At 41.9% G+C, this 17,003-nt stretch overlaps 1 protein-coding gene across 7 annotated transcripts in view; it reads right to left on the bottom strand.

Annotated features, from left to right (window-relative positions):
• Nucleotides 1–17,003, bottom strand: part of SULF1 (sulfatase 1) — a 172,333-nt gene that overhangs the window by 32,195 nt on the left and 123,135 nt on the right. For all 7 annotated transcript variants that reach the window (XM_066266275.1, XM_066266280.1, XM_066266276.1 and 4 more), the window contains 5 exons: nt 8,709–8,859; nt 7,590–7,765; nt 5,435–5,563; nt 5,110–5,166; nt 4,215–4,344 (listed from right to left, as the gene is read on the bottom strand). In XM_066266275.1, coding sequence (XP_066122372.1) covers nt 4,215–4,344; nt 5,110–5,166; nt 5,435–5,563; nt 7,590–7,765; nt 8,709–8,859 — 643 coding nt within the window. The remainder of the gene's footprint in view (nt 1–4,214; nt 4,345–5,109; nt 5,167–5,434; nt 5,564–7,589; nt 7,766–8,708; nt 8,860–17,003) is intronic.

Here is a 17,003-nt window from a genome sequence, read left to right as displayed (position 1 = left end):
TTGGAGCAGGGGTCCCCAAATTTTTTACACAGGGGGCCAGTTCACTGCCCCTCAAATCGTTGGAGGGCCAGACTATAAAAAAAGCTATGAACAAGTCCATATGCACACTGCATATATCTTATTTTAAAGTAAAAAACCAAAACGGGAATAAATACAATATTTAAAATAAAGAACAAGTAAATTTAAATCAACAAATTGACTTGTATTTCAACGGGAACTATGGGCCTGCTTTTGGCTAATGAGATGGTCAATGTCCAGTTTCATATTTGTCACTGCTAGCCGTAACAAGTGATATGACACACTTCCGGAGCCATGATGCGTGCGTCCTGCGTCACCGGAAGTAGTACTGTATGTGAGCGACGCCGCACTTTGCATCTGCATCCTGTGCTCCTCTCACTGACCACCAATGAAAGAGGTGTCCCTTCTGGAAGTGCAGCGGGGGGGGCAGATAAATGGCCTCAGGGGGCTGCATGCGGCCCGTGGGCCATAGTTTGGGGACCCCTGACTTGGAGAAAAAGGGGAAATGATGCCCACTCTCCATGAATGATTGTCAATCTTGGCTGCTCACAGAACTGACTCAGGAGCTTGCAAGACCCACCGATGCCTGGTCCCCTCCCCAGAGGTTCTGATGGAACTTGTCTGGAGGACGACTTGAACAGCATTTCCAAAGGTGACTTGTGATTCTATCGGGCAGTCATGGTTAGGAATCACTGCCTTAGATGCTGAGTAGGTCCTGAACCCATGGCTTTAGCCAGGCAAATACCATTTATAATTTCAAAGGCAACATCTACTCCCTTACATTTTTGCATGCTCTTGGGGAAAAGAGAAGATAAAACATGAAATGAAGAGGTATAGGTTCCGACTTTGGGTTGGTCACTTAAGTCTTCTGACTTCAAATGTACTTAACAGGAAAATGAAATCATTCAGCTAGAAGATTTCTAAGATCTCTGCCACCTCTGGCGTTCTCTTATTCGAGGCCTATGGTTCTTAACCTGATTAAAAATTACTGATGCCTTGGCCTCACCTCCCAACAGTGTAATCTGATTGGTCTGGGGAGAGGCTGTGCATCAATAATTTTAAAAGCTCTCCAGGTAATTCTGACATGCAGCCAGAATTGAACATCGCTGGTCGATGTTCTCTGTCAAACCAAAATCTTTTCAGACAGAAGTTGAGATTCGCACATGAGTGTGTGTGCGTGTGTGTAGTGTGTCTGTACATAAATGTGCTAGGGGTGTCAGTCCAGCTGAGAGAGAGAGTGATCGGAAATCACACCCAGTTTTGCACTGGTAAGGTGCACACATATGTCCACGCTGTCTTATTTAGTCCCTGCTGGTTGCTCTGTTCACACGGTGGAGAAGGTGTGCCAACTGTCTGGGATTCCAGCCCATTTTCAGTCCCTGCTGGCTTCCTAGGAATGGAGACAGCAGGTAAGACGGCCCGGCCCAATACCACCACCCAACATTTGCATGCTGCTTTGTAGTTTGTCCAGCCTTCTACATATCTGATATCACTGTATCCTCGTAAGACAAACATTGATTTTCTTCATGTTAGAGATAGAAAATCTGAGACTCGGGAGAAATGAAGTGTCTGGTCTTAGAACGCACCAATAAAAAGTAGTGGATGCCAATATTCTAACCCAACCCTTGTGATTCCAATTTGTCTTTTTAAAATTTACTTTACTTCATGCATTCACACTGATCCTACCACACATCCTTAGGAGACCAGTCATTGAGGCATGGGGGGGGGCGTACACTATCTCCTTGGGGCTTAGGAGTGAAGAGAATGGGACTAGTTGTGCTGATATTCCCTCTACATCTCATGGAGGGTCAAACTGAAGAAAAGATTGTGTTGCCTTTGAATGAAGACAGTTACCCTTGGTTAAAGGAAGAGACATAGGGTACAGCCCAGGTGTGAAATCAATGTCAAGAGAAGAGATTCCAAGCAAGTCAGTTCTAGCCTTAACTGTCACCTTGATCCTGAACAATGCAATCTCATTATTCTGGACACTTTTCTTTCTTTTTTGAAAATCAGTGATATTGTAAGTAAAAAGATAGTCACCAAAGTAGCCAGACAGAGCAAAAAAAGGCCAAAATATACAGATTCCATAGAACCCACCTAAGCTATGTCAGGGTTGACCTACAGATTCAATAATTGCCTTGAAGAGGCTCAACGTTTTCTTGACATTCTCAGACTCTTAAAGAAATCACCATCGGAAGCATAGTTGAATTCCTTGTTATGTGACTTCACGCTCTTCTAAAAGATATCACTGCTAAAGTCCTCATATATTCATGTGATGGAATCTAATTTCAAACTGCTTAACCCAGAAGTAAAGCAGCAGAGGAACATTTCAGGGAGCCAGACATTAAAGCATTTCAAAGAGGCAAAACAAGTTCAGAAAAATATTAAAGAGCAAAGTGAAGTTTTTATCATAGTTAGCATTCAGCACACATGTAAAGAACTTACGCCAAAGTATCATAATGGAGTTTATGCTCCACTTGTCTGTTAGAATATATATTCAAATTTCAGCACAACCCTTACAGAGAAGTTTCCAAAACTGTATACTGAAAGGTAGGCAGAGCACCTTATTCTCAAATGGTAATAATGTGCACCACTTAGAGGGCTAAAATAGTAACAAGATCACCCATTTGCATGAGATATATTTAATACCAAACATTTCCAGCTACTGAATAGAAGTAAATTGGCCTATTGAGGCTGGCGCTCAGAAATCATTCCAGAGCTAACTAAACAATTCTGAGGTTTTAGTCATAATAATACTTAGGGCTTCCATAAGAAGGATTTGAAGACTTCAAATTAAAATATAATGAATAGGTCTAAGCTTCTCTGCTAAACACTTGAAAATTAAGACTTACTAGAATGCCGTGAAGGCCGGTGTGATCCCTTCCTTCAACAAGCCTCCCACCTCACCCTTTTCTATTTCAAAGGAATCCCTGTGTACAAAAGGCACGAGGAAATACAGAGAGCAGGAGGATCAAGCTGTGTATTGTGAGTGTCTCTTCAATAAGCTGAATACCATATAAAGAGAATACAGTGAGTGAGGCCATTTTAATAATAACGGGGCTATTCATTTCATGTGCCTGATATCTTGAACTGGTGTGGGCTAATTGTGTGGATAGTGAGAGGTCAGACAAGTTTTTTGAAAAGAGATTTACAGAATATTTGAACTTCTCTTTACCTCTTTAAAGTAACTTACCTAGGAAGGCAGCAAGTGGTCTGAGTTTTTGAATCGGACTTTCATTTGGATTCCACCTCTGCCAACTCAACCAGCTGTTCATTGTTAAAATAGTGATGACAATGTCTACCTCACTTGACAAACGTGAAGATTGAATTGATGCATATAAACCCCATGTACACATATGACAAATGCTTAATAAATGTTATTTTTATCTCCTCCAATTCTAGCTTAAGCTGCAATGACTTAGGCAGAAATTCAGTTCCTCCATCCTAAATAGCATTTCTTTGAGCTAGTAGAGATTTCATTTAAGAGTGCTTAAAATAGTTTGTGTACATATGTTCTCAAAAACAAGTCTCTGTTAATTCATCACCTGGTATTTTTTTTTTTTTTTTTTAGCTCTTAATGATCATAGTTGGTGTTCTGGCTAGCCCTGAATTCTATACTATTATTTTTATTAATTAAGGAGATTCATTCTAATGAAATATTCGAGGTCAGAAATTTTCTGAGCAGAAGTAGAAACAATGAACAGACAGAATATGGTTTCCCCTGTCACTTCCAACCTTGGTCACAGAGTCTGTTCTCCTTTCTGAGTTAGATGACGTCTGACTTTAGCCCAGGGTAAGAAGATCCCATCATATCTTTTGGGGCTCAGTATCTACCCATGAACTTGACTAAGCAGCCTTTCAAATCTCTCTTCATGATGAGTTAAGAAGAGCCCCAGAGAGGGGGCTTTCATTTCATGTGTCTGGTATCTTGAACTGGTGTTGGCTAGTTAGAGGGATATCTAGAACTCTCTCTGAGAGCACCATGTTCTTTAACTGGAGGAAGCCCAAGCAGTGATGAGGAGGCCAAGCTTGGACCAGTTGGACAATTCTCACTCAGGGGAGAGATGTCACTATGAGCACTCCATGACTATTATGAAAAGCTTACTTATATGTAAATGTACAATATATTTTGAAAATCTCTAAATTACAAACAGAGATGCACATGTGTGGTGGTGAAGAGAAGCTGTGTGACTCACCTGGCCAGGCTGTTCACAGGCGGTCTGGTACCTGGCCTGCTGGCACAGCTCTTTGACCCTCTCATACTTGGGCAAGTGATTTGACTGTTGGATGTTCTTGTTGGATTCTTCTTTTTTACGTAGAAATTTCCTTTGACAGAAAAGGAAAAGCTTCTGATGTGAGAAGTGATCTGAATTACCTCCCCTACGACCTGCCTGTTCTCTTTTTCTTCCCTGTCACAAGACTCCACATTCTTCAAACAGCAAGAAATGAACATGCCCAGGGCTCTGACCACAGGAGTTCAACATCTGATGAATCCTTCATGACAAGCTGGGTACTATGAATATGAGAGGTCAGAAGAAGAGGAATCATTTCTCCTCACAGAATTAATTTCAAAATTTTGGAGCTGTACATGCTCAAAATTCTGTTTGCTAAAAAAAATTATAGCCATGCTTTTCCTCAGTGTGCCTATAGAGGAAAAAAAACAAAGACATTGAGCATTATAAGTCAAACAGAGAACTCCAGAAGCAACTCTGGAAATAATCACAATCTCATGTGTTTGAGTATTTTACACTAAGAAAGGCACCTCAGGAAAAGAAGCAGAAAGGTGCCAGGTAGGACTTGGGAAGGATGGTTAAGAGAGTCCAATTAGGAACCAAGACTGAGAAACCAACAGTAAAGTCCATAGCCATATCACAGCTTTGGTCCCATCTTATGAGAATTTATTCTTTACAATTCTGATGCAACAATCATTATTTGCTGGCCAGTGAAGAATGATTAGCACATCATTCAATTTGGTTACTAGACTTATGAGATCTGCATGCTTAGTAAACCATAATAAGGGGGAAAGGTATCCGCAGGGAGAGCTGCCCACTAGGACTGATTCCCAGAAGCACCCGAGGAGCCAATAATTACCCTCTTTCCACGAGGAATGTATCACGCCAAATTTTGGCTTTTTTGTTTGTTCGAAACCTGCAAGCAAAATAATAATATTTACAGTTGGCATCTGGACATCTTTCCAAACGGACCTGTGCTAACAGTTTATTTAAAGGGACATCCCTCACTTCCCACAGACTGTGACTGCATCTCCATCAATATGCTATATATAAACAACTGAGAAATTCTCAGCTTGGCATCATACGCACGGGCAAAGCTATTTGGCCTTTACCTCCTTCGGCTGCTGGCTGGCTTTGGGAGCCAGTGTGCGTGGGGCTGGCTGTGGGAAAAAAAGTTGACGCACCTGTTACCTGGCTTTTCCAGGTCCAGAAGTTTGAGGACAGACTTTCCATCCACATCAGAAGGTGGGTCCAGCCCAGCAATGTCCAGGATCGTGGGGGCCAGGTCAATGTTTAGCACGATCTGCGGGACTCTGCAATGGGACAGGTGGTTATGCCCCGGACCCTACACCAGTGCAGGGTGGCACTAGGGCTGCTTTCCCCATACATGACTCATTGGCCTTTAGTGCCTCACCCCTCTCATCTGGTCTCCTACAGAGGGGAGCTGCACTCGATCAGGATGGCTCAGTGGTTAGCAGTGACCACACAGAGCAAGACTAACTGACTCTCACGGGGTCATGGGAGAGAAAAGCAGACTCCTGAGCTCTCCACACTGTCACACAAATCTTGGCCTGATAAATTAATTTTTGTAAGATGTATACTTTCTTCTGAAACCCGATAGTCCGTAACTTCTCTGTTAAACTAGGGCTTTAAAAATCTATTTCTAGCCCTGGCCGGTTGGCTCAGCGGTAGAGCGTCAGCCTGGCGTGCGGGGGACCTGGGTTCGATTCTCGGCCAGGGCACATAGGAGAAGCGCCCATTTGCTTCTCCACCCCCACCCCCTCCTTCTTCTCTGTCTCTCTCTTCCCCTCCCGCAGCCAAGGCTCCATTGGAGCAAAGATGGCCCGGGCGCTGGGGATGGCTCCTTGGCCTCTGCCCCAGGCGCTAGAGTGGCTCTGGTCGCTGCAGAGCGACCCCCCAGAGGGGCAGAGCATTGCCCCCTGGTGGGCAGAGCATCGCCCCTGGTGGGCGTGCCGGGTGGATCCCGGTCGGGCGCATGCGGGAGTCTGTCTGACTGTCTCTCCCCATTTCCAGCTTCAGAAAAAAAAAAAAAAAAATCTATTTCTAAAAAAAGACACAAGGTTTTTACAGTTGAATCCAATCCATGCTCTGTGAAAAGGTTAGCCAAAAAACATGTACTTATAACACAGATACAGACTACAGAGTGGCAATAGCCGGGGTGAGGTGGGCAAGGTGGGGGTAATGGGGGCGGAAAGGGTCTTTGCTTGGGGCCAGCAGGGGCCATGATGTGGGTTGTAGGTGGTGTTATATTGAGTTGTACACTTGAAAAATGTATAACTTGGCAAACCATGTCAACCCCCAAAATTAAAAACAAAAACACGAAGCCTGCTAATTCTGGATTTGGCAATTCCTAAGGTGTTTCTAATGACTTGAAGAGACATAATAATATTCTTCCTAAAAACCTTCCTCACTGCCAGTGCCTTCTGCCTGGGCGGTGGTGGAATCCTGCACACGGTTGAGAATGAGATACTTGGGTTCTGGGCCCTGACGCTGCTACCTCTGAGATCAGGGACTCTGAGAGGCACTGATGCTGTCTGTTGAGTTTCTCCATCATTAAATCAGGGGTCCAGGCTAGAGGCTCTTAAAGGGCCCTACGAGCTTTTAAATTCTACATGCATTCTTTCCTTCCACTCTTTCCATAATTGTTTCAGGCACACGTTCTCATTTTACACAGAATGTTCTGCTGTGGTTGGCAGGGCACGGGAACCCTATCTTACGACGGGAAAAGAGTGACGCAAAGGGATGCAGCGGCTTGCCTAAGGTGACAGAAATAGAACTTGTCCTTTGGACTTCTTTTCTTTCTTTTTTCAATAATGCTTTAAAATGTTTAATTAGAGTTCTTTTTGTTAACCAGTGTCACCCCAATGCATTCAATAAAAAGTAAAAAGAAAATAAAAAATAAAAATAAAAAAGTTCTTTAGAAATAATAAAAAAAAATTAAAACTAAGAGGATGGCTTTTAAAAAGGACAATGTATATGTTTCTGATTAAATAAAGTAAGGATAATGTTTCTAAATATCATATTATGTATCTGTGTACACAGGCCCATGTGACACGAATTCTGGTCAATTTGAGAAAATGAATCATTGATAGAGTTAGAGTTATTTTTCCTTTCTCTTTAAATAGTATACTTTAGTTAAATTAACAAGGGGTGAAGGGGGAGGGAGTGTAGGTTTTCATCTTCTAAATTACCAGCCTACGCATACCCTTTTTTTTTGTTTTGGATGAAAGGAAACCAGACACTGAGATCAGTAATCGAATTATCTCAGATGCACATGAACTACGACAGACGGATTTTGCAAACAGAGAAAATACGTACATGGATCCAGGTTCTACACTTGGCCCACGAATAAAGAAAGGCACACGAATATCAAAATCATATGGCATGGACTTCCCCTTGACCAGGCCGAACTGCCCGATGTGGTAGCCGTGGTCGGCGGTGTAGATGATGTAGGTGTTCTCCAGCTCCCCCGTTTCCACCAGCATGTTATACAGCTGAAACACAGCACAGGGGCACGTCACCAGCCATCGCGAGGGAACGACGACAACAGTGTTGCAATGATTTCCCCCAAATCTTTCTTCTATTATTTTTAAAAGGCAAGATTTGCTTTCATAAACCGAACACATGCAAATGTTAACCACATTTTTTTGTTGTTGTTGTTGCTTACAATCCTGGAGGGAAATAGTCCAATGATACAGTTGAAAGGTAACATTTTTGAATCTGGCACATGCTACTTAAAGGTCTTTGTTCACCTATTTGAAAAAATACAAATAAAAAACCCACAAAATAAGCTCCACCACCAAACTTACAGGTTTTTACTTTGAAAAATTAGTTGTTAAAGTAAATTTAAGTATGATCACTCTTACAGCTAGTTATCAAGGGCTAAAAACAGGCTTGTTTCTGAGAGCCTGAGCCAGCTAGCTCTATCCTTAGGCAGGTCTTGCTTGGCTTATGTTATGTTTTAAAATTCATGAAATTCCAAATACAATTTCTTTACTTCTGGATTCCTTTAAGAGGTTAGTAGATTTAACGATACTGGGTCCACATTCTACAGGACAGAGATGAGCTCCCGCTCAGTCGTTCCTCCTTGCTTTAGATGGAGCACTTAATTTCAAGTTCACCGCTCTCCATTGTCTTATACTGGCCCTGCTTTAGTTATTGATATTATTTGCTTAATTCCTGATGGTATTTGTGGGGGGTAGCCCTTGATTTAGGATGCTTTGATTTTTATGTCCTCTCTTCCATTGGCTCCACAAGAATCAGGCCTGGAGAGGTCATGGAAGGAAGCGCAAGATAAAGGGGCTGATAAATTCTCTTTCACTTCTCTCTCAACGAAACGGCAGAAACAAAACAAAGCAAAACCACCACAAAACAGGATTGGGCAAGACTGAAAAAGTTGGACCAAAACCTGTCACCGAGGCAACTTCTTGTGCTTACCCTTTCCACAGAATCATCCACTGACATCAAAGTCTGAAGCCGTTTGCGATGTAGGACGTTTGTAAATTCCATGTGGATGGGCAGCATGGGTCCCGTGTACTGCATAATCCAGTGCTTATCCATATTTGGTGCATAGTTATAACTAGGAGTTCTGAAAATATCCAGAAATGAGTCTTACTACATATTTTTTTCAGTCTCTTAGAGAAATACCTCAGGTTAACGGTTGTGAAATGATCATTTAGGAAAGATAATGAGCCTCTGCCAAAGTATTTTTCCCTCCCATATGTCTTCTATACATTCCGGAGGAGCTAAAATCTTCACTACCCCAAACAGCACACGTCCTCTGAAGGTACATGGCTTCAACCTTATACGACCAAGACTGGCAGCTGAAAATCTGATTAGTACAAGTTCATTTGGATTCACTGAACAAAATGTATAGAGACACATCAAGGTGATCATGGTAATGTTACAAAGCTACAGATAAAATTCAGAAATGTAGAAGAGAATGTTCTTGTGGTGATGCTAACTCATAAAATTTTATTGCTAATTAGGCTATTCAATAAAGTTATAAATATGTTATGTGGAATGATGAATCATAATTTCAACACATTTTTTTTTCTCTTGAATTTACTAGGGCATTTTATTGATACTTATATGGGGTGTGTAAAAGTAGGTTTACAGGTGTTTGTATGGAAAAAGAATACCAAAATTAATAAATAATAATACAAGAGTAGATTCTGTGTTTTGTGTGCTCACAACTTTTGCCCACCACTGTGTATCTAGTCTATGAGTTTTTCTCATTCCTAACCTTGTTTATAGATACCATAGTTTAATTAGATTTACTGGAATTATAACCGAGTCCATTTTGTAATACACATGCTCACCAATAAAGCTGTTTATTATAGACAAACCAATATTGATGCAAAGAATAATTTTTGTTAACTAGAGGGAGGTGGGTCCTAATATTCTAGAACAGGTTGGTCCGAGCCTATATTTAATCTTGCAAAGATCCCAGTGATATCCCATACTTTACATTGGGGGCCCTACAAAATATATCACCTTCTCTTTGATGTTTTATCCAACTCTCTCAGCCAGTAAATGCTGCTACCTCATACTCCCGAAGAACGTATCTTTGCTGCAGCAATTCTCACACTGAGAATTATCGGTGTATATATGACCTCTCCATCAGACTCTAATGTGCTTGAACCTTCTCCTTAGATATTATTAAACATGTAAAAGCAGTTTAGTATTAAAACTTAGTATGTATCATGTGTTAAGTATTGCGCTAAATGTTTTATATACATTAACTCCTTTCATTATCTCAGCTCTTCTGGGAAATAGGTTTGTCATTCCCATTTTAAGCTGAGAAAACTGAGGCTTAACAAAGTTAACTTCCTCAGATTAACAAAGCAAGTAGAGGATCCAGGACTCAATTCCAAAGCCCATTTCCTTTAACAAATGAAAGAAAAGTGAAGGCCACTTCCTACCCTCAAGATTGCTTTTCATACGGACCACAACTTTAAAAATAGCCAGTCTCACAAAACAAGTAACAGTCTATGCTGATTAAAAAATTTAATTACCATCCCTGTTTGTTCTGGGAGGATCCCAGTGAAAGAGTGTACATAATGATGACTGAAGGTGACCCCTTCAAGTGGCATTATTAGTATTATAAAACTATAGAAACTGCCAGTCGCTGTGAGCCCGGTGAGTTCAGGAGCCTTGACCTGGTTCTGTCGTGGAGCGAATTTTCTATGGGGTACGTGCAGAGTTCACACATGACTGTGCCCTGGGGCATTTCCATGCACTCTGAGCTATAGTAATGCCACCTGTTACTATACATTTCCAGTGGACTTGCAGAACCTCTCTTTCGATAGTTGAGAATGCTGTTTGGGTACCACTGGCCTTGTTGAAACAAAAAATTAGCTGGCGATCTGTACAGATCAGATGCTGGTTAGCCAGCAGGAGTGCAACAACTCTAAAGCCAGTACAACACTGAGCACAGAAGACACTGTACAACTTATGCTCAGAAGTGTAAAGTCAACTCCCTTTTAAAAAGGCAGATTTGTAGAGTGGGAGAAGCAATATAGCTCAGTGCTCACCTGCCAATGGGGCTAATAGCATCTCTCTTAAGAAGTTCTTTTGAGGAACAACTTTATCTATCTACCTATAACTATATATCTATATCTATATCATATCATATCATATCATATCATATCATATATCATATCATATCAATCTATATCACTAACAAATGCTTAGAACACAGAGGAAGTGCATGAGCCAATAAACCAATATATTTTATATAAGTGTCTGGGTTGAAAAAATCCTGTAGCATCAAGAAACAAGCAAGCTCTCCAGGAGCACCTGCCATTCTTTTTAAGAGAAACTTTCAGTATCAACTTTTTTCTCTTTCACTGAGTATATGACTCAGAAACCAAATGCCCCCCCCCTTTTTTTTGGCCTGAAAGGGTTCCTCGTGTCTTGAAAGTGAACCACGGGCCAGATCAGACTCTGTGTCTCAGGAGCTGGTGCAGAAGGAAAAGTCACCAGCTGAAGTTTCTCATTCTTCATGCAGCATGTTGAGTTACAAACAGGATTAGATTAAGTAGCTAAAGAGGAGAGAGGGGGCTTCTAAATTCCATTGGAAAGGGATTTTTACCCGTGGGGGGTCGTTTGAGGTCAGAGAAATATAGCAAGTTGTGTGAAAGGTCCCTGACCATTCACTGATAAAGAATTCGGCCATAAAAGATTACACCAGGTTTCTTCAAAACACCTAAACATCCTCTTCTGATGGCTACGCCCCTTCCTTCTTCCTTGGCGGGGAAAAATACCTTACACTGACTGCCTTTGATGTTGGTGCACCTTCATTTTAAAATAAATCTAGTGGACTTTTTTTTAAAACCACAAAACGTCAACACAAATAAAAACTTCAATAGGGAATTGAAACGGCGGGGCTCACGGTGGGCAAATTAGATCTTCCTCCAGTTACCTTGATGTGCCTGGAGTGGCTCCTCCTCACTTGGACGAAGAGCAAATTACAAGCCTCCAATTGGACTCCCGGATTTACAGACTGACATATGTTAAATCTGGCTTATATTAAAATGGAGAGTGCAAGTCAGTTGTCAAAGCTGTACTCCCGTGCCTTTTTTTTTTCTCTGAATTTCTTGATGTGGGGCAGAAATCCCAAGTGGGATCCCAGCAGCGGGCAGGGTAGGGGAGGTATGCATTTGCCTTTTAAAGGAAGACTGACTGCCACTGCTTCCCACAGCACAGCAGCTGTTCAGGGACCTGCAGGTGGAAGGTCGGGGGGTCACTGAAATTGACAAGGTTGTTGAAAAGTGATCTTTTGCCAAAGGCCTGTGGTTGCCTCCTGCGGGGTCTGCCAAATTCCTGGAAGATACAGCCTTCTGTCCCCCAGTGCTAATTAAGGCTTGCTTCCTTAACTAAGGATTGATTTACAATTACTCAAACGGGCAAGCCCTGTCAGTTGGAACGCAAGCCAGTGAAAGAAGCAGATAATTCGTTTTAAGAAAAATTTGGAAACCGCATATCCAATAGTTCCACGATGTTTTGAAATCAGACTTGAAATTCTCATCTTGTTACTTACTAGAGTGAGGATGGTGGGCAACTTTTTCTCTAAGCCTCTGTTTCCTGATCTATATAATGGGTATAATACTTCAAGGAGTTCTTATGAAGGTTAAAAGGATTTCAGTGACTGAAAGAACTAATCCCAGGACCACATACCCATACTTATGAGCACTGGGAAAGAGCTTATTTTCCAGCTCATTTGGTTGCTGTGGCAACCCTGAGAGGCAGGCAGGGCATTTTACTCCTGTATACAAACAAGAAAGTGAAGGGTACAGAAAGGATCTGCTGGGGCTGGAGCTCCTTCCGTGACATCACAGTGACCAGAGCCCTGAACCACAGTTCCCAAGAAGCACCTCAAAATCCCAGTTATCAAAAGGAGAACTTGGGCCCTGGCCGGTTGGCTCAGCGGTAGAGCATCAGCCTAGCGTGTGGAGGACCCGGGTTCGATTCCCAGCCAGGGCACACAGGAGAAGGGCCCATTTGCTTCTCCACCCCTCCGCTGCGCCTTCCTCTCTGTCTCTCTCTTCCCCTCCCGCAGCCAAGGCTCCATTGGAGCAAAGATGGCCCGGGCGCTGGGGATGGCTCTGTGGCCTCTGCCTCAGGCGCTAGAGTGGCTCTGGTCCCAACATGGCGACGCCCAGGATGGGCAGAGCATCGCTCCCTGGTGGGCAGAGCATTGTCCCTGGTGGGCGTGCTGGGTGGATCCCGGTTGGGCGCATGTGGGAGTCTGTCTGACTGTCTCTCCCTGTTTCCAGCTTCAGAAAAATGCAAAAAAAGAAAAAAAAAATGCAAAAAAAAAAAAAAAAGGAGAACTTAACACTAACATTTCTTTCTATAGAAAAGTGAGTCCTGAAATCCTCAGCTTTCATCCTGATTGAAAACATCAGCAGCTCCTGCATCCCATTCAGATACCTCCCACCAGGTGCTGAGCCTAGACTTTCGTTGCAAATACAGAACACGGTTTGACCCTGCAAGGCACCCTGGATGCACCAGCGGAAAGGTAGGTAACACTGGCTGTTTGCTTTAACACTGAGAGGATAAAAGACCAAATTGTTGTTATGGAGTTTCTTTTGCTTTCTTAAAAAAGAAAAAGAAAAAAAAAGAAGAAAAAATCCAAAATTCGCTTGAGTTACAGTCTCATGTGCCTGGTCTGGTGAGACTTTGTTGTCTTTTCAGGTACAAGTTTTGCCCAGAATTGTGCACTCCAGACCTTCAACTCTCAAGAAAACGTACCTGTAACCCTCACTAGACTATTCCAGTACTTGAAAAGGTTAACTCTCACCAGCAAACTTCCCTGCACATTGTTTCTCTCCAGGCACGCTACTGGTTGGACTTTATTGCTCAGCTCTCTGCATTTTTAAGTTCAGCCTTCAACATCAATGATAATTCTCTTTGGCCTTTGATTCCCTTTGAGTCTTGCGTATTGACATAACAGAAATAAGAATCCTGAAAATCAATAATGGCATCTTTTTTTTTGATGGGTGAATATTTTAGGAGGATAATTCTTACTAGCAAAGAAATAGTTTCAAGAAATGCATGTGTTGTAGATTAAATCCATACTTGGGGAAAAGCAAAGAACTTGGCAGTTCATTCTTACCACTGATGGCCTTTGTTGTCACCAGTGAAAATAAATATATTTCTATGTGTGTTACAGTTGAGTGTGTGTTTTCTTCATTTGTTATTTAGTCTCAAACAACAACAAAAACCCTGATGATCTAAGTCTTAAGGGGTGTTGGTAGCAGGACAATCATTCGCTGAGAAATGAAATAGGTTTCAGCTCCCAGAATAAGCCAGTTACAGAGATTTAAGACACACACTTAAAGCATTAAATTGGAAATTCTATACTTAATCTCCCAAGCCACATGATCTCAGCTTTCACTAAAATTGGACTTATTTAATTGATTTTGTGGAGATATTCCCCATATGAGTTCAAATGTCTTCAGGTAGGTAACATTGAACACATGCAGAATAATACCAAATGATCTTGATTATAGCTATATCATCAAACTAATTTAAAGAGTCTTCAATGGTGCAAATGCCAATTAGAATTTTGCCAATACCTAATAAGAACTACCTCTAATATTGACTGGGACTGTGATTGGTGTTGAGCAAGCCTAGTGGGAAGAGGACTGGTTCCAACAGAACTGAGTTTTGGCTCCAGCTATGTCCCTGTCTACTTATGTGACCTGGACAAAGCCATTTTGGGGTCTTTTTTTTTTTTAAGTAGACTTTAGGTCTTTATTTTTCAATTTAAAAATGTATGGAATTTTATTATCTTTAGATGTCCTTTTAAGTCATAAAACTGATTATTTAACTATTTTTATATTATTTGTAAAAGATTTTAATGTCAGCTCCTTGGGCTGGTTGACACGTTTATTCACTTGCTAAACTGTGCTCATTAGACACCAGGAGGTAGAGGTGAAACACTTTGTTCTGCCTTCAGGAAAGAGCTGCCTGTATCACTCCAGGGCACCATTTACATGGCATTTTGTATGAGTGTTGCCCCCTGGAGTTGTGCAGTTGGACTTCAAGAAATGGGATGAGCAGGAAAGATGAAGAGAAAAACAAAGTGGAAACACAGGAAAGGGGACAACTAGTTCTGCCCAAATCAGGAATTTTTATGGAGAATTTAAAATTCTTACATCTTCAGAAGCATTTCCTTTTCTATATTTTTGGAAGAAATGAAGTAAGAATGTTCAACTTCTACTCAAGGCAAAACATTTCTTTTCAACTTGAGGTAACAAAAGTGTCTCATAAAACTTTGTTCGGAGATTTACACGAAATAGTTTTCTATTTAACACATTGTGTTTGTCCAAAAGCTCCACTTTTAGAATGGTTTTTGCAAGTTAGTAGACATAGATTGTTCTAGGGAGATTTTACATTTTGCTTGAACCTGTGTCTGTGTGTTCACACACTCACAGAGACACATTTCTAGGTATGGGAAGAAGAAACTGTTAAAAAAGATATTTTAAGTTGATAGGGGCATTGTTGTCAGGAAGGTGATAAGGGAACTTTATAAGTTTCCCATTGAATCATCCAGTAGGTCAGTGGAATCTCCTTGTCACAGCTTTTGTCACAGGAGCATACTATGACATCACTGAGGCCAAGACAAGTTATGTCAAAGGCAGAATGAGGATACAGCATTACTCTGAGGATACTGGAGAGATACCTTCTAGAAAAGTACAATAGGCTGTTAGCCATGGCGAAGGTGATAAGAATGGTTCTGTGTATTATTACGATGAAGTGCCCTCATATTTCTCAGAGGCCAGGAGCCGCTGAGCTATTTTCTGATCAAACAGCGCCTTCTGTCATGAGTGGCCAATAATCCGCTCTCATTTCGAGTTGGTAGGCATAACCTCTAGCCTCAGTTTGTAAAGCCAACAAGCCAATATTGGCCAGGCTTCCTTCCTTTGTTGGGAACAGCAAACACCATGGAAACATGATCTCTTTGCTCTAGGCTGAGAGGATCACATAGCTATAACCCAAAGCTGGATAAAAGGCATCTCAATAATGCTTGGCCACCAAGGAAGGTGACCTAAAGGAAGTGTTCACATTACTTGGGTTCCCCCAATGGGGGTGTGTCTACACTTTGTGCTCTGTTTTCACTGGGGCTGCCAAATCTTTCTTCAGACTACTCAGCTTCCACCCCTCTGCTGCAATGGGTTGCTAATGTTTTCGCTAGGACACCGGCCACTCAGGAGCTCCATGCACCATGACTGGCACTTGTCTTCCATTTGTCTCACTCCTTTTGTCTGCAGACTGAACTGTGAACCTGTGCTGTCACTCACAGTGACAACGGACACACACTGACCCTCTCCAACCCCTTCCTCCAGTGACAGCTGGGAGACCTTTACAATAAAGATGCCAGCAATCCAAAGCTCCTAAGGCTGGCAGGGAGATGGCGGATCTCCACATTCTAGGTGCACCAAAGCCCAAGGCTTAGCGGCAAAGAGAAGCTCAGTCGCTCAGCCTACCACACGGATTTTCATTTTCTATAGCTAAGATTGCTCTCCAAACTGGCACTTGCCCATAGCACACATTTTGCACCTGGGAGAGATAGCATAACCCATACTGCTGCTTATCCTGTCTGTGTTTTTAGAATGGCCAGATGCAGGAGGCGCATCACAATGTGAGTCTTTAAAGAGTGTCAAGAGATTTGTCATGTCACAATGGGCGATTATCAGCCTGTGATTTCTCTAGCTGCTTTCCCTGGACCTTAAGTTGAACCAAATGAAACTGCACTTTTTGTAGGTCGGAAAGATAAAACAAGAAAGGGCATTGTTACATGCTTCTTCTTTATAGAAAATATCGATAAGAATTAGCATCACTGAGTGACTGCCATGTCGCAGGACCTATGTGAGGACTTTTGCTCTGCTGCTTCTCTTGATTTTCATTCATGGTACCATGTCAGGTGCTAGTATTATCATTATTTTACAGATGAGACAATGGATCTTCTGAGAGGTTGAAGAAATTGACAGTGAAAATAGCTGAGACAGGAACCTGCTCTTCTATGCCTCTAAGGACTGAATACTTGCCCCTCTGTTGCGTGTAAATTTTGCTTTATGAACTCCTTAGTAAGGCTCACAGGCGATTCATTTAAACTAAAAATTACTGACACTATTTCCATGTAAAAAACGACCAAGTCAGATATTATGCCACTACCCTACAAGATGATCTCCAGTGACGCTCTGCTTATGTTCATGTACA

This window comes from Saccopteryx bilineata, chromosome 3 (assembly GCF_036850765.1).
Source record: "Saccopteryx bilineata isolate mSacBil1 chromosome 3, mSacBil1_pri_phased_curated, whole genome shotgun sequence".
Classification (NCBI taxonomy): Eukaryota; Metazoa; Chordata; class Mammalia; order Chiroptera; family Emballonuridae; genus Saccopteryx; species Saccopteryx bilineata.
The sequence above is the reverse complement of the archived record's forward strand: the minus strand, read 5'-3'. Positions and strand labels throughout refer to the sequence as shown.